General features: G+C 38.2%; 7 protein-coding genes across 7 annotated transcripts; 3 read left to right on the forward strand and 4 right to left on the reverse strand.

Moving 5' to 3' along the window:
- Nucleotides 1,203–3,994, forward strand: LOC104776553 (microtubule-associated protein TORTIFOLIA1). Its single transcript, XM_010500649.2, has 5 exons — nt 1,203–2,212; nt 2,299–2,401; nt 2,500–3,047; nt 3,154–3,524; nt 3,619–3,994. Exons 1-4 carry the CDS (start codon nt 1,388–1,390, stop codon nt 3,328–3,330), a joined length of 1,653 nt encoding a protein of 550 aa, XP_010498951.2. The 5' UTR covers nt 1,203–1,387; the 3' UTR covers nt 3,331–3,524; nt 3,619–3,994.
- LOC104776554 (glycosyltransferase family 92 protein At1g27200) lies at nt 7,978–10,045 on the forward strand. Its single transcript, XM_010500651.1, has one exon. It carries the CDS (start codon nt 8,177–8,179, stop codon nt 9,929–9,931), a length of 1,755 nt encoding a protein of 584 aa, XP_010498953.1. The 5' UTR covers nt 7,978–8,176; the 3' UTR covers nt 9,932–10,045.
- LOC104776555 (probable inactive receptor kinase At1g27190) lies at nt 10,927–13,145 on the forward strand. The gene has a single exon (XM_010500652.2). It carries the CDS (start codon nt 11,086–11,088, stop codon nt 12,880–12,882), a length of 1,797 nt encoding a protein of 598 aa, XP_010498954.1. The 5' UTR covers nt 10,927–11,085; the 3' UTR covers nt 12,883–13,145.
- LOC104776556 (protein SUPPRESSOR OF npr1-1, CONSTITUTIVE 1-like) lies at nt 13,788–17,041 on the reverse strand. The gene is made up of 4 exons (XM_010500653.1): nt 16,766–17,041; nt 16,266–16,676; nt 14,592–16,187; nt 13,788–14,508 (listed from the first exon to the last, which is right to left on the reverse strand). The coding sequence occupies exons 1-4, from the start codon at nt 17,009–17,011 to the stop codon at nt 13,993–13,995; spliced, it is 2,769 nt and encodes a 922-aa protein (XP_010498955.1). The 5' UTR covers nt 17,012–17,041; the 3' UTR covers nt 13,788–13,992.
- Nucleotides 17,159–20,112, reverse strand: LOC104778853 (TMV resistance protein N). Its single transcript, XM_019239927.1, has 2 exons — nt 19,607–20,112; nt 17,159–18,362 (listed from the first exon to the last, which is right to left on the reverse strand). The coding sequence occupies exon 2, from the start codon at nt 18,200–18,202 to the stop codon at nt 17,159–17,161; it is 1,044 nt and encodes a 347-aa protein (XP_019095472.1). The 5' UTR covers nt 18,203–18,362; nt 19,607–20,112.
- LOC104778854 (toll/interleukin-1 receptor-like protein) lies at nt 18,269–18,969 on the reverse strand. Its single transcript, XM_010503277.1, has 2 exons — nt 18,542–18,969; nt 18,269–18,362 (listed from the first exon to the last, which is right to left on the reverse strand). The coding sequence occupies exons 1-2, from the start codon at nt 18,967–18,969 to the stop codon at nt 18,269–18,271; spliced, it is 522 nt and encodes a 173-aa protein (XP_010501579.1).
- On the reverse strand, nt 19,316–20,079 carry LOC104778855 (toll/interleukin-1 receptor-like protein). Its single transcript, XM_010503278.1, has 2 exons — nt 19,607–20,079; nt 19,316–19,385 (listed from the first exon to the last, which is right to left on the reverse strand). Exons 1-2 carry the CDS (start codon nt 20,077–20,079, stop codon nt 19,316–19,318), a joined length of 543 nt encoding a protein of 180 aa, XP_010501580.1.

The raw sequence follows: 22,169 nt of genomic DNA on the forward strand, positions 1-22,169 counted from the left end.
ATATATATATATATATATTCATCAAATTAACAAATAAACTATCTCCATCCACACTATATAATACGGAAATGAAATCTGGTGGTTGCCATTTCTTACATCATGTAATCTTTAAAGTCAAATCATATTTTTGGCCCCAGAAATTATAAAACATTTAAAAAAACAGGATTAAAATCTGATTAATAGCATCATTGATACGCTGAACAAGTCAAATGTCAAACACACATCACTATGTACAGCATATCATTACCAGAAACACAACATATTTTTGTCTTAATCGGTTTTATTAATTAATAGATTTTATACTGTAAAGTTTTGGAACTGTTCTAAAGGTTCGCCAGTTAGGATATATATTCCATTACCTGTCAGTTTTAATTTTGTTTCATTTTATTTTTTTGTCCTGTTCTAACATATTATTTGGTTATGGTTTCATTACTTTATTTGAATTTTCAAATCATATATTATATCATATCTAGCTTTTGTTCTGTGAGAGATTTAACACGACATCAGAAAAAAAAAAGGACAGAATCTTTCTGACCTATACACTATATCTGTAAGAAAAACTCACCAATATGACTATAACTATTTTCTTTAAATCCAATTTAGATTTATTTTTAATTATAAAGATTATTATTACTATTATTTCCATGATTTTCTACCCATATAGAATTTAACCTAATTAATAAAAATGAATTAGCAATTGGGAAGAATAATGAAAGCAAAGAAAGTGTAGTCAAACAGTACATTTAAGTTCAGTAAATTAGAGAAATCTACATAATAATAATAATAATAATAATAATAATAATACCCGTTATTAAATTGAATGTGATATTATGTTTTATAAAAATAATCCAATTTCAATTTTTTTTTTTTTAAAAACGGACCACAGATTTCTAATTAATATTGGTAATAAAAGAAACAAATTAAATAAATGAAATAGAATTTTTGAATTGAACAAACTAGTTAGAGTTTATCTACTTTTTTAGTTGGATTAAAATATTTAGCAATATTGTCAATTTAAGACCATTTTTTTTCTTTAATTGTTTCCCGAAGTAGATAAAAGTCTATTATCAAGTTGTATATATCATCAACTTTATTTTTCATAAAAAAAAAAATGTAACTATCGCATATTGCAATATAAAAAGCCAATTTAATTACATGAAAATGAAAATAGTAACATTATTTTAATTTTAATTGTTTGTCTCGCTCCTTCCTTCCCTCTACTTTCTTTGTTGTTAGCATTTAAAAACCCCAAAATAACCCAAAAACTGTCTCTACGAATTATATCGTCGGAGTCGGAGAAGTCTCTCTCTCTCTCTCTCCCGCCATTTAATGCTAACACGTTTTATCACATAACCAAAAAAAAAAACTCTAAACGGCAAAAAAAAAAATGTCATTATCTCCGTCGTCATCTTCAACATCGCCGTCGTCGCAGTCACCGTCAACACCACCTGATCTAAAACAAAGAGTCATCGCTTGTCTCAACAAGCTCGCTGATCGAGACACGTTAGCTCTCGCTTCAGCGGAGCTCGACTCCATCGCTAAAAGCCTCACTCACGACTCCTTCTCTCCGTTTCTCAACTGTATCCACAACACTGACTCCTCCGTTAAATCTCCGGTCAGGAAACAGTGCGTCGCTCTCTTGTCGCTTCTCTCTCGTTACCACGGCGATTCCCTGACGCCTCACCTCGCTAAGATGGTTTCCACCGTCATCCGCCGTCTCCGAGATCCGGATTCCTCTGTTCGCTCCGCTTGCGCCGTCGCTACGGCTGATATGTCTGCTCACGTCACGAGGCAGCCTTTCGCTTCCGTCGCGAAGCCGTTGATCGAGACTTTGGTTCAGGAAGGTGACTCGAATCTTCAGATCGGAGCGGCGTTGTGTTTGGCAGCGTCTGTTGAAGCTGCGACGGATCCGGAGTCAGAGCAGCTGAGGAAGTCGTTGCCTAAGATTGGGAAGTTGCTTAAGAGTGAAGGTTTTAAAGCTAAGGCTGCGTTGTTGAGTGCCGTCGGGAGTATCATTACCGCCGGTGGTGCGGGGACTAAACCGGTTTTGGATTGGTTAGTTCCGGTTTTGATTGAGTTTTTAAGCTGCGAGGATTGGGCTGCGAGGAAGTCTGCTGCGGAGGCGTTGGGTAAAGTTGCGACGGCTGAAGACTTGGCTTCTCAATACAAGAAAGCTTCCACGGCGGCTCTTGAGAGCAGAAGATTTGATAAGGTAAAGAAATAAAAATAAAAGAGAGACCTGTCAGTTAATTTTGGTATGTGTTCTGTTTTTGACGCTTAGTGGATTATACAATGTAGGTGAAAAGTGTGAGAGAAACTATGAATCGAGCATTGAATCTATGGAAGGAAGTTTCAAATGATGATGAAGCTTCTTTATCTCCATCAAGATCTTCTTCAACAGGTATGTGTGCTAGTCATGACTTTGTTGTTGTCTCTGTATACATACAGTGAAAATGTAAATTTTTTAACTTTCTTGAATTATACAAATTTGGTTATCAGATGATGGTAGTAGCATTGGATGCTTTACCTCAGTCACAAGAAGTTCAACAATGGACGTTGGTTTTAAATCCGGTAGACCAAAGAAAGTAATGCCTATGATGAAGAGGTCCCCATCTTTGCCTGTGAATAGATCATATCCAGCAACTAGACAAAAGGAGAACCTTCCAAAGAGAAATCAAGGGAATATGACCATGTTAGCAGCTGAAGCCTCTATTGTGGATAACAACAAGGGACCACCACAGTTTACTCCGGTTAAGCAATCTTCGGAAGAGACGGCGAAATCAGGGCCAGGGGGACCAGATATAATCAAACATACCATCTCTGAGAAAAGCCGGGAAGATAACAAAGTATCTGGCTTTGGTGGTTTGAAGTCTGGCTCAAGGGTTGCACCTTGCAGTAGTGACGATGGTGATTCTTACGATTCTGTTGCCAAGAACTGTGAAGATGAGATAGATGACAGCAGGAAAGATAGTGAGGAACTGTCTTTGATACGGGAACAGCTTGCTCTCATTGAGAATCAACAGTCTAGTCTCTTAGACCTACTACAGGTATTATAATTGGTATTAGTGTAAATGGAATGTTTAGTTATGAAGATGATGACTCAGTCCTCCTCACTGATGTAGTACTTCGTTTTTTTTCATTTTGGAATTTTAGAAATTCATGGGAACCTCACAGAGTGGCATACAGTCTCTGGAGTCTCGTGTCAGCGGTCTAGAGATGGCTTTGGATGAAATATCATGCGATCTGGCGGTTTCTAACGGAAGAGTTCCTAAGAATAGTAGTGGCTGTGCAGGAGAGAGTTGTTCAAAACTACCTGGTACAGAGTTCTAAAATCCCAAGTTCTGGAAAAAGACCGAGGAGAGACCACGGATTAGAAACACAGCTAGTGAAATGGCTGCTCATGGCCGAGAATCAACAACATACGCGAACAACATTCAAAGAGGAGGTCCTGTTTTTCAAAAGAGATCACCAAGAGACCAGTTCCAAGACTCTATGCATACAACACTACAGAAACCAACCACCAGGTAAAAAAGCATCTTTTATTAGTTGCTTTCCTCAGTGATTTTGCTTCTGAAGCTTTGGTAGTTTGGTTAGTAAAGGTTTGCTTTGCGTATTCAGATTATCTACTTGAAGTAAAGAGAGGAGAAAGAGTGCACTTGAGTGATTCAATTTTTTTGAGGAAGAGAGTGATGAAGCTGACCAGACACTGACTCAAGAAGCTGAAAATGAAAAACAAAAAGAGCCAAATCTCAGATTCGATGCTCTGCTTCAAACCGCTTGTTTGAAATTTTAAGCTCTCTCTGATCACACATGTTAAAGGAAGCTTCGTATTATTAATTTAATCAGTGAGTGAATCAAGAGAGAGTTTCAAAAAGATTAAAATGCATGTGAATAGATCTGATATTTATTGTAATGTCAGCATTAGAGTTATTGACAAAACCATGAATAGAAGAAGAGATGTAAAGATTTGTGTGACTGTGTTTGTGTTTCTTTACTCCGAGATCTGTACTGTAAATCTTTTGGGAAAGAAAGGAATTATTGGTTTGCTGCTACGTAAGAATCAAGACAATACACAAATGAGTTCACTACACTCAATAATAATATGTCATGTCAGCGTCAGAAATTATTGAATGCCAACTCCTATTCATATGACGGTCTGATACATACACAATAAAACGATTTTTTTACATATAGTGATAAATGGATGATAAGATAAGGTAGGTGATAAAAACATGACTACCACAAAAGTCCTGCATTGGTTTCAGGATCATGGTCCCGCGTTGCAATGGACGAACCTAATTTCAAAACAAAACAAAAAAAAATACTCCATTAAAGGGATCATTTAATCAGTTGGCAAATCCGGTGGCCGCAAATGTTGAATAATATTATATCATGTACGCCATTCATCCCATTCTTTTTGGTTTTGAATTACCAAGAGGGTTATTATGGATCTTTGGGTTGATTAATTCTTCGGACCAGAGACCAAAACAAGTAATATCATAGTCGGTATTGATATGAAAACTTGCTTGTGTCCATGATGTTAAAGCGAACTATACCGCATCAGACTAGGGAAAAGTACAACCGAATAAGTCAAAGTAAGAGTCAGCAGCTGGATTCCTTTTCGTTTGTTGTATGCAATGCAACTAATCAACTATTCATCTGTATACAGCCGCACGTGGTCGGTCTTTGTGGTCAGAAAATTGCAACTCATCGTCTCACTCTATTAATTTTAAGGCAGCCCCAATTGGGCCCAAATGTAGGATTGACTTTGGTTTGTTTAGCTTGTGACCCAATCGTTGTGGAATTTTTGTAACTTCTAAAACTCCAGAGGAAGAAACATTTATTGGCAACATGGTACCAAAAAAACAATGGTTCCAAACTCGGAGTAGAAGTCAAATCGGCTCAACCTAACAACGAGATCTTTAAGTTTCATTTGTGCACTTTTCTCATATTTTCACCTAATTATGGAAGTAATTTGACTGGTTTTGGGAACTTCTCTTATTACTATATCCAAAAGATGATTGTATTTTGATAACGATAAACACACTTTGATAAGGGTAAACACACTCTTCAGATTAAGAACTCAGACAATACAACTGAACCAATGTTTATGGAGGAACAAAGATTCACTTCTCAGCTACCTATGGTATAGAATGAAGAAACAACCCTAGCTAGTACTGAGGAAGACACCAAACTCTCACAGAAACACGCCAAGAAGAAGAAGATGATGCAAACTCACAATTTCTGATTATTCGCATAAACTTCACAATGATCTCTTCTTTCTCTATATATCTCTCGATCTCATCCTCTTTTCTAACAAACCCTCCCAGCCACTAAGCTTCTGCCAACACATCATTCACCTCTTAGCCAATCATCCCTCTATGTCAGCTACTCTTCACTACTCTTTATTTTCCCTGTAACATATTTAAGTATTTATGCATATTGTATATGCAATTCTGAGATCTATTGGGTTTTACGTAAACCTAGCAAACTAGCAGAGCCATAAAATCTTGTCCGTGGTGGAACAAAAGTTGTCAGAACTTATTGTGAAAATTTGGAGATTGTTGTGAACTTGTGCGATCGATAATTAACCCAAAAGTGAAAGAAAAGTATTGGGAGCTTCAAACTCAATATTAGCTTCTTCTTCTTATTTTTGGTCTTAATGTGAAGACAAATACTAGCTATTTTATTAGAAAGATTTTACGTAGAGGATTAATTAAAGTGTTTTGGAAGTTACCGTGCATAATCGACGATGGCCTCAAGGCCCCTCAACATTTATACGCCTAGGGTTATAGACTTATAGTTTAGTTTTGTTAGGAGTTGACTCATTGTGGATAGTACTGGTACTGGATAATAACATGCATGTGTATGTATATATGGTAGATAAACATATTATGTTTTTTTTTTTTGGTATGCTATAAAGATATGTACTCGATAAGAAATGATAAAACAGCAAAGATAAAGTATGGGAAACGGAAAGAAGAATGTAGCTGGTTTTTATTGCAATCATTCATAAAAGAAAGAGCCAAACAAGAATAACAAACATGATGATAAAGGGGATATATAAATTTAAGAATGGATGTATAATTGTAATGGAAGGCACATTCCATTTTTTTCTTATACATTGTAATCATTTGTTAAAACTTATACATTAAAAAAAAAAATATGGGGGCGAGAGAGAGAACAAAGGAACATGATTCCAGCGATTCTAAGCAATGTGCAAGACAACTTCCCACTATCCTAAAGTAAACCCTATACCTAATCTCCACGTTCTTNCACAGACGTTAGAAACAATTAACATATTTTTTTTTTTTTTTTTTTTTTTTTTTTTTTTTTTAATTTGACTCATTACAGAATCGATCAATATATGTTTATTTTTATTTTATTTACCAACACTCTAAAACATGACTCATTACTATACGATTTATATAGATTTTTTTTATAAATGAAACTCTAGTTACAAGAACCATGTTTATACTGCAAGATATTTAATTAGCTAAGACCACCAATAAAAACATACATATATCAATATTTGGGATCAATACATGATTGATGATTCATATAGCATCACTCTCTTTTTCTTTTGTCCTTTTCCAAAATTTGTTATGTATATTATATGATAAGATTTAATTATATATGTGATATGTCTTGCTGTATATAATATAACTTACAAAATCCATAACAATCACGATAATTAATTTCACAAGAAACACGTATTAAACTCATTATAATACTACTAGACGTCGGTTAAAGAGGACAAACCAAGCAGTATACAAAATATCTCAAATCCAATAATACAAAGAAAGAATTAGTATTGACTAATATATCCTTAGCCAATTTGTATGTGCTTCTTTAAACACACACCATTTGATCAATGAACCAAACTTTTGAGGTCGGCAACGCAATATGGATGAAGAGCAATCGCCTTCAGCGTCACATCCATCAAGACCTACATTGTAGTAAGACGAACTAGTGTGAAGCCAATTTTAAGAGATATAACAAAACTAATATCATAGATCTTTTACCTTTACAAAGTAAATTTAACTAAACCATTTGATTGTATTTTTTACTAATTAAAATATTTGGAAAGAGTTTGTCGTCGAGCATACTTGTTAGTGACAAAACATGTTCACAAGATTTTGTTTAACAAAGTGAACTTTGAAAGATGTCATTTCCTAACCAATTCTTAATTTAAAGAATACTATACAGATATAAACAGGTTTATCTAAAATACTAATTAGGTTCAACCCATTTCATCTTTGATGTCATCATCATTCAACGCCTTGTTATTATTTTGTTGGTACAGCCAAATTAAACTAATCAACCATACATATTCCTCACCGACCAATCGTGTCGCTACACACATTAGCAGCCTTTAATTTACAAATAATCCCAATCATGCTTTTGTACCAAGAGGTTTGGTCCTCTTCCTCATCCTCCGGCGAATCTTGAAAAACAATAATTATTTGCCGTAATAAAACTAAAAGACCACGCAACTACACAACTGTCACAGAATCATACATACGTCTCTCTTTTTTTTTTTTTGCAAAAGCCCTTAGAAAAGAAGAAAAAAAAAGACGAGAGGGAATATGGTCCACCTCATCGTCGCATCTTTGGACACAAGTCGCACAACTAGTGGCATCTTTCTCGCCTTAATTATTAAACTAACACAAATCATAAAGAAAACCAACAGATAAAAATAATGACATTAACTCCTTAATTAATCACTTTAATTACCACAAAAGTGAGCAAATGATTAGTACTAATCGGTGGCGTTACAAGATTTTTCTAACGCGACGCGACTCAAAAATACAAAACGCGTCTTCCTTCTTTGTTTCTTTCCCTTCTTTATCACACAATTCACAACGATTATTTTATTTCCTTTTTCTCTTTACAAATTATTTCAGAGAATAAAGTAATTTAAATTCCATCATTTATAATTATATATACATTCCTTTCTTTAATCTCTTCTCTTTATATTAAAAAAAAAGGAACAAGAGGAAGAAGAAGGTACTTTTGTCGGCCGGCGCAAAAAAAAAACCAGATCTCTTCGTCTCTAGATCAGTGTTTTATTAAGCACGGCGAACCCTTTGTTCTGTTTCTTCTAACAGCCAGAAGCAAAAACAAAAGTTTCGATTTTTCTTGTGGGAGGCTAAGCAAAAGAGAAGAGAAGAAGATGATGGAGTATGAGAATGGGAAGAAGAGGAAAGTACGAAACAAACATCAACTGAAAGCACAGTTCTTGTCTCAAAGGTATCTAATCTTATGCTGTTGTTTCTTCGTCTTGCTCTTCTTCTTATCTTCCGACCGTATCTCCACACTCTCTGTTCGCTCCGATTCCCTGAGACCGTCTCTTCGTGTTCCTGCTCTCTCCGTTTTATCGTCCATGGATTCGATTCACCGTTCGTTTCACGGCGGCGTTAAGTTCCCTGAGTTGAGAGTTGACGACAGAGTTCAATTCCCCGACCACTTGTTGCTGATTCTCTCGAGTAAGATCGAGAGAGGTGGTGAGAAAAACCTAGTTTGTGTGTATCGTGGAGTAAAGGAAGAGACTTTGGTGTTGCCCTCGATTTCTAGTGACGAATTCGATGAGTTTAGATCCATTGTTCGGTGCCCTAATGCTCCTTTGAACTATTCTTCATCTGTTGATTTGCGATTCCGTGGAGATTTGGTGAAGAAGAAGGAGCAGAGGCAGAGCAGTCGTGTTCATAATTGGGAAAAACTTGGTTACGAGGCGGTGGTTGATGGTGACACGGTGGTTGTGTTTGTTAAAGGATTGACTCGAAGGCCTCACAAGGAATCAGATCCTTCTTACTACAAGTGTCAATTCGAGATTGGTGATTCGGATGAGAAAGAGGTGACTCAAGCTCTTGCTGCAGCGCAAGAAGTTGTGAGGTGTGTTTCCCCTGATAGTTTGAAGCTAAATCCAGAGATGATGTTTCGTGTGAGCGTGATTCATATTGATCCTAGAGGAAGAACTACGCCTGCTTTGCCTTCGGTTGCGAGACTCTACGGTTCTGATTTGAACGAGAAGAATAAGAAGGAGGAGAAGAGTGTGGTTAATAATAAGCATGAGCTTTGTGTTTGTACAATGCTTTGGAACCAAGCTCCGTTCTTACGTGAATGGATCATGTATCACTCGTGGCTTGGTGTCGAACGTTGGTTTATATATGATAACAACAGCGATGATGGTATACAAGATGAGATCGAGTTGCTCAGTTTGGAGAATTACAATGTGAGTCGACATGTTTGGCCTTGGATCAAGACTCAAGAAGCTGGCTTCTCGCATTGTGCGGTTAGAGCGAAAGAAGAATGTAATTGGGTTGGATTCTTTGATGTGGACGAGTTCTACTACTTCCCTACTCATCGCTCTCAAGGCTTACCGAGCAAAAACGCTTTGAAGTCTCTTGTATCAAACTACACTTCATGGGATCTTGTTGGAGAGATCAGAACAGAATGTCATAGTTACGGTCCATCTGGTCTAACCTCGGTGCCATCACAAGGCGTGACTGTAGGTTACACTTGTAGACAAGCGAACCCCGAGAGGCATAAGTCGATCATACGGCCAGAGTTGCTCACGAGTTCATTGCTAAACGAAGTTCATCATTTTCAATTGAAAGAAGGAATCGGGCATATGAGTTTGGTGGAGAGCGTAGCCGTAGTGAACCATTACAAGTACCAAGTTTGGGAGACTTTTAAAGCAAAGTTTTACAGAAGAGTAGCTACTTATGTTGTGGACTGGCAAGAGAATCAGAATCAAGGGTCTAAAGATCGAGCTCCGGGGTTAGGGACAGAGGCCATTGAGCCGCCTGATTGGAAAAGAAGGTTTTGTGAAGTGTGGGATACTGGATTGAAGGATTTGGTATTGTCGAATTTTGCTGATCAAGTGACTGGTTATTTGCCGTGGCAAAGGCAACAACAACAGGAATAACTTTTTTTTTTAGTTGGTTGGTTTGGTTGCTGAGAGATAACTTCATCAATTGTACATTCATTTTTACATTTGACAAGGAGATTTACATACGAAGTCTACATTATTATTTCCTTCTTTTGTTACTTCATTTTTTTTTGGGGTTGGTGGTGGGGAGAATTGAAATTGCGTCTAATCTTTTGTTTTTTTCAGAGTTTACCACCACATGTATAAATTTCGGTAACACTNAAAAAAAAAAAAAAAAAAAATCTTTCTTTGGGTTCTTATATGAATTTATTAGTCTTTCAATCCTTGTTTAGTTTGGTTGATGATGACATTCATAATATATTTTTTGTCCGCATGAACAAAAGTTGTTAAGAGTGAATACATGCTTCTGATTAAGAGTCCCATTACCATGTAACAGCATCTTGGCTTTCTATGTGGGCTAAAATGTAAGTAGATGGTGTAAAAGTCCATGGACCAAAACATATTGGTCTAGTGATGTTTTTTTTTATGTCTCTATTTAAATATTTTGTCTTTTTCTTTATAACAAGTTCCAAACTCTTGTGACTTATTATTTCTTACCAGCCAACCTTTTCACAAATAAATAATCTCCATTTAAGTCATTCAATTACTAATAGATGCAAATTCAAAAAAAAATTCATCAATTGATATGTTGGAGTAAAAATTTTAATAACAATGACTGATTTTTAAGGCAAAACCTATCAACACACAAGAAATTTAAAATCATCAATCCAAAAGTCCTTATTGTATAGTTTGCATTTATAAAAAAAACGAAAGAAGCTTTCCCTTTCAATGACAACATTGAGACTAGTAGAGAGACTGACTGAATGTAGTTACATCATCTTCTCTCAAACACATGCTTTTTTTTCAAAACTGCGTCGTTTTGTTATCAGATTCTTTTTTTTTTTCCCAAACAAAACAAACCATCAAAATACCAAACAAACCAAGAAAAAAACAAGAAAAAAAATACTAATTTCCACTAAAAGTTACTAATAAGAAAACAAAAAAAATAGTCAAAAGTTTCTCTTTCTCTCTCTCAGTATTACACAAACAGTCAATGAACCTTCTTCCGCCATAGAAGCTCTCTCTCTCCTTCTCAGCTTCTAACCTAGAAGAAGACCACCGAACTAGATCCACCTTTTCTTCTTGTTATCATGAAGAAGATCTTCATTACACTTCTCTTTATCACCTCCTTCCTCTGTTCATCTTCTTCAGCTGAAGACGACGTTCTCTGTCTCCAAGGTTTGAAAAACTCACTTACGGATCCTTCTTCTCGACTCACCTCATGGTCTTTCCCAAACTCTTCCGCTTCTTCGATTTGTAAACTCACCGGTGTTTCCTGCTGGAACGAGAAAGAGAATCGTATTATCTCTCTCCAGCTCCAATCGATGCAGCTCGCCGGTGAGATTCCTGAGTCTCTTAAGCTTTGTCGTAGTTTACAGTCTCTAGATCTCTCCGGAAACGATCTCTCCGGTTCGATTCCTTCTCAAATCTGTTCTTGGCTTCCTTATCTCGTTACGTTAGATCTATCTGGGAATAACCTTGGTGGATCTATTCCTACTCAGATCGTTGAGTGTAAGTTTCTAAACGCTTTGGTTTTGAGTGATAATAAGCTTTCTGGTTCGATTCCTTCTCAGTTGAGTCGATTAGATCGGCTTAGACGTCTTTCACTAGCTGGTAACGATCTCTCCGGTTCGATTCCTTCTGAGCTTTCGAGGTTTGGAGAAGATGATTTTAGTGGTAATAATGGACTTTGCGGGAAGCCTTTGTCAAAGTGTGGTGCGTTGAATGGGAGGAACCTGAGTATTATCATAGTGGCTGGTGTGATTGGTGCTGTTGGATCTTTGTGTGTTGGTTTAGTGATTTTCTGGTGGTTCTTTATTAGAGAAGGTAGTAGGAAGAAGAAAGGTTATGGTGCTGGGAAATCTAAAGATGATAGTGATTGGATTGGTTTGTTGAGGTCACATAAGCTTGTTCAGGTTACTTTGTTTCAGAAACCTATTGTGAAGATCAAATTGGGTGATTTAATGGCTGCTACTAACAACTTTAGTTCTGGGAATATAGATGTTTCGTCGAGAACTGGTGTTTCGTATAAAGCTGATTTACCTGATGGGTCTGCACTTGCGGTGAAGAGGCTTAGCGCTTGTGGGTTTGGTGAGAAACAGTTTAGGTCGGAGATGAGTAAGTTAGGTGAGATTAGACATCCGAATTTGGTGCCGCTTTTAGGTTATTGTGTTGTGGAGGATGAGAGACTGTTGGTGTATAAGCATATGTCTAATGGCACGTTGTTCTCTCAGTTGCATAATGGTGGATTGTGTGATGCTATTTTGGATTGGCCGACTCGGCTTAATATTGGTGTGGGAGCTGCTAAAGGGTTAGCTTGGCTGCATCATGGATGCCAACCGCCTTATTTGCATCAGTTTATTAGTTCCAATGTTATACTTCTTGATGATGATTTTGATGCTCGGATTACTGATTACGGTTTAGCAAGGCTAGTTGGATCTCGTGATTCTAACGATAGCTCGTTCAATAATGGAGATTTGGGGGAGTTAGGTTATGTGGCGCCTGAGTATTCAAGCACTATGGTTGCATCTTTGAAAGGAGATGTGTATGGGTTTGGGATTGTGCTTCTTGAATTGGTTACAGGGCAAAAGCCTTTGTCTGTTATTAATGGTGTGGAAGGGTTTAAAGGGAGTTTGGTTGATTGGGTGAGTCAGTATTTGGGTACAGGTAGAAGCAAAGACGCTATCGATAGAAGCATATGTGGTAAAGGACATGATGAAGAGATATTGCAGTTCTTGAAAATCGCATGTAGCTGTGTTGTGTCAAGGCCTAAGGAAAGGCCGACGATGATTCAGGTGTATGAATCGTTGAAGAGCATGGCAGATAAACACGGCGTTTCTGAGCATTATGATGAATTCCCACTGGTCTTCAACAAACAAGAAGCTTGAGTATGAAACTGAAAGTAGTCTTTTTTTTTGGCAGCTTAAGCGCTAAAAAGGTATGATAAATCTACTTTGTATCAAAAAGCCTTTTTTTTTTTACTTTATATCTCATTCTTTGTTCCTTCCCTGTATCAAAAGTGCCTGTACTCTTGTTTGTCTTGTATCCTCCTACCGTATAATTCTGTACATTCGTTGGGTCATCAATGTACTCTTTGGAATGTATGTAACCTCTTCTGATGAAATGAGAAGATTTCTGTCTTATTTCATAATTGTAAGTACCAAAGCTAACATGTTCTTACTCTTCTACTTTGCCATTTGGAATTCCTTATAGATTCTAAAGGGCTCTATGCCTTGGAGTTGAATCATTGAAGAAGCTCTTTTTGACTGTAGGTTTCATCTTTTTAAGTTATGTCTTTGATGGTCAAACGAGTCAATCCGTAGTTTGTTGTGTTGTGATGATATCTTTTGGATGAGATGTGGGGTTTTGGTCTAATAATAAAGACAATAGAGTTAAAAGAAACGGGTATGTTGGAGGCAGATGTAGAGATGTCTGCGTCTCGACTGAAGCATAGACACATGAACTTTGACCCCACTTCTCATCTTTGAATAATGCTATCGTCTTGTCACCATTTCATTTGACAATCTGTTACTTTCTTGTTTGTTACTGTGACAAGCTGTGAAAGTCAACATTTTTTGGTATTGAGTGATTGAAATCTGGCAGATCAGATCAACATAGACTTCATCCAGTTGATTCTCGTCACTCTCCAGTCTCCCCAGTCAAATGTTTTTCACTATCTGATTGAAACTTGTTTCCTTCATCCAAAGAAAGTATGTAGAGTGTCAATATTGGAACCGTCCATATTTCAGGGGTCATTCAATAATATACACTTTGATAAGAAAGAAGGTGAGAATATACAAATTTGGTTTCCATTTCATCTTTTTATAATTTATGTAGAAGTACATTTTACATATATGCTCCTACTGACATTATTATGCAAAGTTGAGAAAAAAAAACACAACGTTCTTGGACAGTAGTACCATTTGTTGCAGTATCGAGCGGACAATTTGAGCAACAGTTTGTGTGCAGTTTTCTTAACTTCTCTGGGGTAGCAGAGACTAGCTCGTTTCACCTTCTTTGAAAAAGTTGGCAAGTTTATGAGAAACGGTTTGCAGTGCCTCGGATAAGCGATTTTCATTTCCTGTAATATCATCATCCCCTTCGTAAACCAGATGAATTCCATGCATCTTCATCTCAACTTGTTTGAATTTTTCTTCTGGTTTGATCACCTGTATGGTGTACCCATCTTTCAACAACGTAACCATTGGGTGCTGAGCTGAGTATCGGCAGATGTGGAGTTGATCATCACTTGTTCTAGGCACTCCAGACAAGTGCAATGTGTGGAAATATTTGTGCTTGAGATCAAGTTGGAGAATTTGGGCTCGAACCTCCACCACATCAGGCAGTTGGTTGTCACCTCCGGTTTCATTGTTACGAGCGGCCACAACAACAGCCAGGATTACACCTCTGAGCTCTCTGTTCGGTTGAGCTGTGAATGTGACAGGGCCTTGTGAGAACCATTCCGGGATTCTGTTTCCAGGCAAACTCAGATTCCTCAGCGATTTCAAAGAAGCCTGCATTGAGAAATTCACAAGATTGCAAAGCTAGTTGTTTGATATTAAACTGATTGAGATTTTCTTGGAGTTTGAAGAATCACCTTAGAAAGTATCTTTACCGCACCGGAGAGGCTGGAGTCACAGCCGCTCATGTATAATCGTTTCAGACCCGTCAACTCCTCTAGGCCTGGAACATCATTCAGTTTCACGCAGTTTGTGAGATTGAGGTCCTGCAAGATCGTCAGCTTTGAAAGGTCGGACATACTCTCCAAGGAGAAGCAGTTTGCCAGGTTTAGTTTCTCCAGTTTACATGGAAGAGGGGGAAGACAAGTGAGCTCTTGGCAGTCATACAAATAAAGTTCTCTGAGATTTGATAAACCCTTGAGACTACACGGAAGACTGTGAAAATAATTATTCCCCAGGTTCAGTATCATTAGAGACGTCATTTTCTCAAGAACATCTGGGATTTTCCTGTATATTCCCCAACTACGAGCATCCAGTTCCTCAAGCGACGAGAGGTTTGAGAAAGAACTTGGTACTTCTACAAAATGAGGTTCTTTGTTTGTTGTACCTGGTGCATCACTTCTAAAAAGAGGCTTCTTCAGCATTTTCAATACCATTAACTTTGAGAGGTTACCAAAACTTTCTGGCAACTCTACGATCGAAGTTTCTTCCATGTACAGATGATGAAGAGATTTCAAGTTTCCAAATGAGTTAGGAAGCCTCTTGAGCATTTTACACTTGTTCATTCGGAGTTTGACAAGGTTTTCTAGCTTGCCAAACTCTTCCGGTAGTTTCTCAATGTTAGAGCCTTCAAGGTATAAGTTACGGAGTGTGTCCATATTTCCAATTGATCCAGGCAGAACCTTCAGAGATTCGCAATCCCTCAACTCAAGTTGGTGAATAAAGTGAAAGCCATCAATCTCTTTTGGTAAAGCTTCAATTGGTGTTCTGTTCAACCGAAGTACAAGAAGAGAATGTAATCCACCAATTGAGCTTGGAACCTGTTTCAGAGATTGGCAACCTTCTACTGACAAGTCAGTCAAACGTGATAGAGAGCCTGATCTTAGAGGTAGCTCCTTCACCCTAGTTCCGTTGATGAATAGTTCCTTCAATGATACGAGCTCATTGATTGTGTCAGGAATCTCAGAAAGGGATATACATCGTCTCAAATGCAGCTTCTGGAGATTTTTCAGATCTCCAATAGAACTCGGAAGATTTTGCAGTCCAGTAGCATCATCGAGATATAGCTTCTCCAGTGATGTCAATGTTTCTAAACACGAAGGTAGCTCTTGGAAAGATAAGCAACCATTTAGACTAAGCTTTTCAAGATTTTGGAGACGGAGTATAGAATCTGGTAACTTCTTTATCGCAGTACCATCCAGAAGAAGCTTTTTCAAGCATGACATGGCACCGATGTTTTCTGGTAACACTTTTAAATTTGAACAGCCAGAGAGGAAAAGTTTTTCAAGACGCTTCAGTCCAGAAACATCCACAAGAAATTCAGAAAGATTTGAACAGTTTCTGAGGTCCAGCTGAAGTAATGTTTTCAGATTACCAACTGATCTGGGAACCTTCACCAGGAGATTGCATCGCTCGAGAACAAGCTTTTCTATGGCTTTATGGTTTGATAAATTAGGAATGGCTTCTAAGCTGTTGCAGCCACGCAAATTTACAACCTTCAAGTACTTGTCCTCCTGAAAAAACAGAAAGAACTATATATGTTATATCAGTTGAAACTCTAACTCATGTTTCGGTAAATAAGAAAGCCCTACCCTTTTGATGAGCTCGCTCTGGACTTCTCTTATTCCACTCTCTGAAAGATCAAGAACAGCAAGTTGCCTAGCAAGAAAATAAGGAGGGAGAGATTCTAATGGGCAACCTTTCCACTGTATCCACTTGAGTTCAGATGGGAGGAGTTTAAGATTTCCTTCTAGTTCCACGTTATTAATCTGAAGAAGTCTCAACTTCTTCATTGGTACAAAAGGCTCTACGGGAATGGTGATTTCAGAACTTTTTGGCTTTTCTTCAACAGGAAGTCTTACAAACATATTCTTCAGTGACTCTAACATGGACTTCCTGCCCTGATTGTTCTGTAGATTCGTCGACACAATTTCCTCTGCAGTATGGTCCCTTACAAACTTTTTTTTGAAGTCAAACACGATTCCCCGGATGGATCTTGTTCCCTGTTATCTCATTACAGAAAAAACGGTCATGAGAATGTAAGTCAAATACAAATGATACATAACTCTGTAGGTGAAACTGGATGGTATACCTTCATATAGTCCAATACGTTCATTATTTCACCACGATCCCAGAGTCTACTCCGCATTTCAGGATCATCTCTGCTTTCTTTAAGGACCATCTGCCTACCCATGTCTCTGATCTGATCATGCATCGACAGAGTATCGTCTTTCATGATCTCAAGGAGAGACTTCTGTCTGAGGACACTGAGGGCAACCTCAGCGTGATACCCACATCCTTTTAAAATGTCGACAACTTCTTCTTTCGTTATTTCCATTTTGAGAAAGAGACATGCAATGTCAAGGAATATTTTCNTCTGCAGTATGGTCCCTTACAAACTTTTTTTTGAAGTCAAACACGATTCCCCGGATGGATCTTGTTCCCTGTTATCTCATTACAGAAAAAACGGTCATGAGAATGTAAGTCAAATACAAATGATACATAACTCTGTAGGTGAAACTGGATGGTATACCTTCATATAGTCCAATACGTTCATTATTTCACCACGATCCCAAAGTCTACTCCGCATTTCAGGATCATCTCTGCTTTCTTTAAGGACCATCTGCCTACCCATGTCTCTGATCTGATCATGCATCGACAGAGTATCGTCTTTCATGATCTCAAGGAGAGACTTCTGTCTGAGGACACTGAGGGCAACCTCAGCGTGATACCCACATCCTTTTAAAATGTCGACAACTTCTTCTTTCGTTATTTCCATTTTGAGAAAGAGACATGCAATGTCAAGGAATATTTTCTTTTGTTCATCGTCTAAAGATTCGAAACTCAGAGACAGAACACTATGAAGTTTGTCTGGCTGGGTATGCTTCAGCTTCTCTAGTTCAACTTGCCATTCGTCTTCGTCCTTGTCATACAAATGAGAACCAAACAGTTTAACAGCCAGTGGCAAACGCCCCGTCGCCTCGGCAATCTTCTTGGACAAGTCCAATAAACTCTCTGTTGGTGGTTTTTCTTTACGTAGTGAATAGAAACTAAACAGCTTCAATGCCTCCATCTCAGTCAAGCACTTGACCTCATATCGTAGTTTCACTGAGAGCCTACTCAGAACCTCTTCATCTCTGGTAGTGATGACTATAACACTTCCTTCATCAAACCATCCAGTTTCACCAACCAGCGCATCAACCTGGTCTGCGTCATCAACATCATCCAAAACCACAAGAATCTTCTTTTCACGAGCATTTTGTTTTATTATTTCCCGGCCTCTGTTAACATCTTTTGTTTCAGGTAACAAACCGAAAAGTTGCTTGATGAGAGTTTTCTGTAGATTGACTAAACCATCTTGGTCTGATGATTTTTCCCTAACACTTTCGATGAAAACTCGATGAGACTTGAAGTTGACAATGATCTTGTTATAGAAGGATTTTGCGAGGGTCGTCTTGCCAATACCACCCATACCGTAAAGCCCCAGGACCTGAACGCCAGAACTGGATTCGATGTTCAACAGATCCATCAAACCCTTCACAGATGATTCCAGCCCAACAGTGTAGTCTGCCACTTTCTCTGGCGTGTTCCTCACTTAAGCTAAAACGTTTTTTACCACCTGCTCAATCATGTCATCTACTTTCTTTCTGTTTTTGCCATCCTTGTCATCTTCTTGAACAGTCTCTTTTCTGCCAAAATAAAAATAAAAAAATCCAAAAAACTCAATTCAACCGAGTATATATATCTACATGAATGATATTCAAATGCAAATGGGATGGTTAGAGAGAGATGATGATTGATGAGATAATGGAGTGAGTCCTACGCGCAAAAAAATCCAGGGATATTTCCAACAAAATTCATAGCTCGCCTCCATCGCTGAATCGCCTCATCGTCATGTTTTATCTTGTGTTTTTCAAAATGCTTGGCGAATTTACCGCTCTGTTTGCGGACGTCGGAGGGATCAACCCCGTAAAAGATAGGTACCATGGGACGTTTCAGAGATGATCTTGTAAGATCGCAGAGGGTAGCTAATTCATCTAGACACCAGGTAGAGTTAGCGTATTTACGGGATAAGACGATGACGCATGCGGCCGAGTCCTCGATGGCTTCGAAGAGACTTGGACCGATCTCATCCCCTCTTTTCATGCCCTCGTTGTCCCGGAAGACCCGGACTTTTTGCTTCCCGTTGAGCGCGACGTACAGACGCTCACAGAAGTTGTCGCGCGTGTCTTTGCCTCGGAAGCTTAGAAATATCTCGAACTTGAGCCTATGCGGAGCAACGCCTCCAGTCTCCATCTCCCCCTCCTCAACAAGCTTCTAGTCAACTGGATTGCTTCATGGGAGATGATTACATAGATTGATACCTTGACTAAAACGACGATGACGAACCCTCCCTTTCTTTTCTTTTTTTTTTTATGTGTTTATTTTAATTTGGTCAACACTTTGTGCATACATCTCTCATCATGTCACGTACGTTAGCATTTTAAAACTTTTTAGTAGTTAGATATTTTCTCAGTTTCTATAATAGATAATTGATTTTTAATATTGTTTTGTTTCCTAGAGTTTTTTAACATGTATTTTGCCAGCCCTACTGTAAAATAACATTTGCTCTAACACTGACGCCATATAGCCAATCAAAAAACTATAAGAGAACAAGTTTTGATCTCTTCTCCAATATAGTAAATGATGATGATCTTAAGAAACATAAAGATCTGAAAACCAAAAGATCCACGCTTTGAAGTCAAGAAGAGAACTGCTAGATCAACAAATCGTCTTTACTAATCAAAAGCCCAAAAAAAAAAACCCGCCTGAATTAATGCTTAAAAGTTTTATATGAGATGTATATATATGTCAAAGACGCAAAGTATACCANAAAAAAAAAAAAAAAAAAAAAAAAAAAAAATAGAGATTAAAGGAATTGATGAAGTCATACCCGTAAATCAATCCGGAGATGTTTCCGACTAAAGTCATAGCTTTTTTCCATCGTTGTATCTTCTCCTCACCAAATGTTTTCGAATGATCTTCAAAAACTTTTTCGAAAGGACCTTCCTGGTTCCGAACTTCCCATGGTTGGACCTCATAAAAGATCGGCAACAGTAGACGTTTCAGAGGTGCTTTCAGATCGCAGAGCCTAGCTAATTCTTCGAGGCGCAGGTGAGAGTTAGCGTAGTTAGGGGATAAGACTACGACAAAAGCCACCGAGTCCTCGATAGCCTCCACGAGACTTGGACGTAGCTCATCATGATCCCCACCTTCCACATCATCGTTCCAAACCCGGACCTGCTCCTTGACGAGCGCTTCATAGAGACGATCCGTGAATTTGTGCCTCGTATCTCTTTGGAAACTGAGGAATGTGTCCCACTTGATCCTCGAACGCGGATTGAAAACAGAGGCGCCGGTCTTCATTATCTCCGATCTTTCTTCTTCGAAATCAGGTTTTAAAAGTCAATAGGGATGGATGCAGAAACTCTTCCGCGCGTAGAGAAGTTTTATATTAGTTTTAGACTTCCAACACACAATAGTTTTTATATTTTAATTCTTACAGTCATAATCCCAAACAACGACATGACTCTTCTCCAAACCGAAAACGTCGTGCAGTTCCATGTGTAAAATAGTTCAGACATCAGATCATGCAACAGTAGATTCACTCTTCTGAGCTGGCTTCACCTTCTTCGAATGATCTGAAAAAGTTGGCAAGCTTCTGAGAGACGGTTGACTGTGACTCGGTTGATAAATGTTCTTCGCCTTTAAAATCATCATCCCCTTCGTAAACCAGATGAATCATCCCATGCATCTTTAACTCCACGCCTTGTTTGATTGGCGGTTGTCTTTTGATCACTTGGATGGTATACCCGTCTTTTATCGTCAATACCAATGGGTGCAAAGCTGAGTAACGGCAGATGTGGAGTTGATCATTACTTGTTCTAGGAACTCCAGAGAGGTGCAATGTGTGGGTGTATAAGGCTAGGCCAAGTTTGAGAATTTGGGCTTGAACCTCCAACACATCAGGCAGCTGGTAGTCATCTCCCGTTTCCTGCTTAAGAGCCACAACAACAGCAAGGACTACTCCTCTTAGCTCTCTGTTATTTACAAGGTCTTCCGTTTCCTACTCATCAGGCTCTGTTATTAGCTTGAATTGAATACAATTTGGTTTTAAGAGTTGAGATTTGAGAAGTCAGTTATGAACTAAAGGTGAAGTTAGCTAAGTCTACTAACTATACTGATTTTTTTTTTTTTTTTGTTGGAAGTAGTAAAAGTTGATGAGTACTCATAGGAAATAAAACGAAAAGATTAATTTTCTCAAGAAACTTTGAAGATCCGGAGAACATAAAAAATTCCAAGATTGGAAAGCAAATAAGAACAAAGCTAATGAAGTCAACTAACTCTGTATCATCTTTAGTTTTGGAGACCATGTCTTAAGGAAGATAATCAAAGAAAAGATAGCCCCCATGATCATGATCATGAATGATTCAATTTTAGATGAGAGATGTGTTGGATAAGCTTCAGCATTCCTTGAAGTCTTAGAGATCCTTGTCAAGATAGGATTAGGATAAGAGATAGACTTAATAAGAAGTAGGCGTTATCTAGTTCCAAGTTCTAATGTGAATAGGATTAGCAAAGGTGTGCTAACAAAGAGAGAACATTGAGAGCTTAAGAGTGTTTAGTTTCGAGAGAATTATTTTCTAAACATCAATAAAGAGAGCAATTCTTTATAAGCTAAGTTGTGTTCTAAATTCTATATTTGGTATCAGAGCTCTTAGGTCATTGATCCTAAAAGTTCTTAAAACATCACGAAGATTATACGAACATATAGCCGTCTTAACCAAGACATGGAAGACGACAATACACTTCGACCAAAGGAGTTCTCACCACCATCGATTCAATGTCCTATGTTAACTTCCTCTAAAACTACACGCTGTGGTCCATGAGGATGAAGATCTTGCTTAGGATTTACAAGGTCTGGGATACAATCGAACCAGGATGAGGAGATCTCGAGAAGAACCTCATCGCTATTGGTTTACTGTTTCAAGCTATCCAGAGAATCTTATCTTGCAAGTAGGCGAACAGGATTCTTGAAAAGGAATATGGGAAGCAATTAAATCAAGAAATATGGGAGCTGAACGCGTGAAGGAAACGAGGCTCCAAACTCTGATGTCTGACTTTGACAAGTTGAGGATGACTGATTCGGACACAGTAGATAGCTTTGCGGGAAAGCTATCGGAGATTGCATCAAAATCTGCTGCACTCGGACAGACTATTGAGGAATCCAAGCTGGTGAAAAAGTTTCTCAACAGTTTACCAAGACACAAGTACATTCAAATCATAGCGTCTCTCGAGCAAGTGTTGGATCTAAATACTCCAGCTTATCAAGATATTGTTGTAAGATTAAAAAAAGCTTATGAAGAAAGAATCCTCGGCGAAGAAAACGGTGGAGACACACAAGGAAAGCTTTTATATGCTAACACTTATCATCAAGAATTTGGAGCTCAACAAGG

This window comes from Camelina sativa, chromosome 3, assembly GCF_000633955.1.
Source record: "Camelina sativa cultivar DH55 chromosome 3, Cs, whole genome shotgun sequence".
Lineage (NCBI taxonomy): Eukaryota > Viridiplantae > Streptophyta > Magnoliopsida > Brassicales > Brassicaceae > Camelina > Camelina sativa.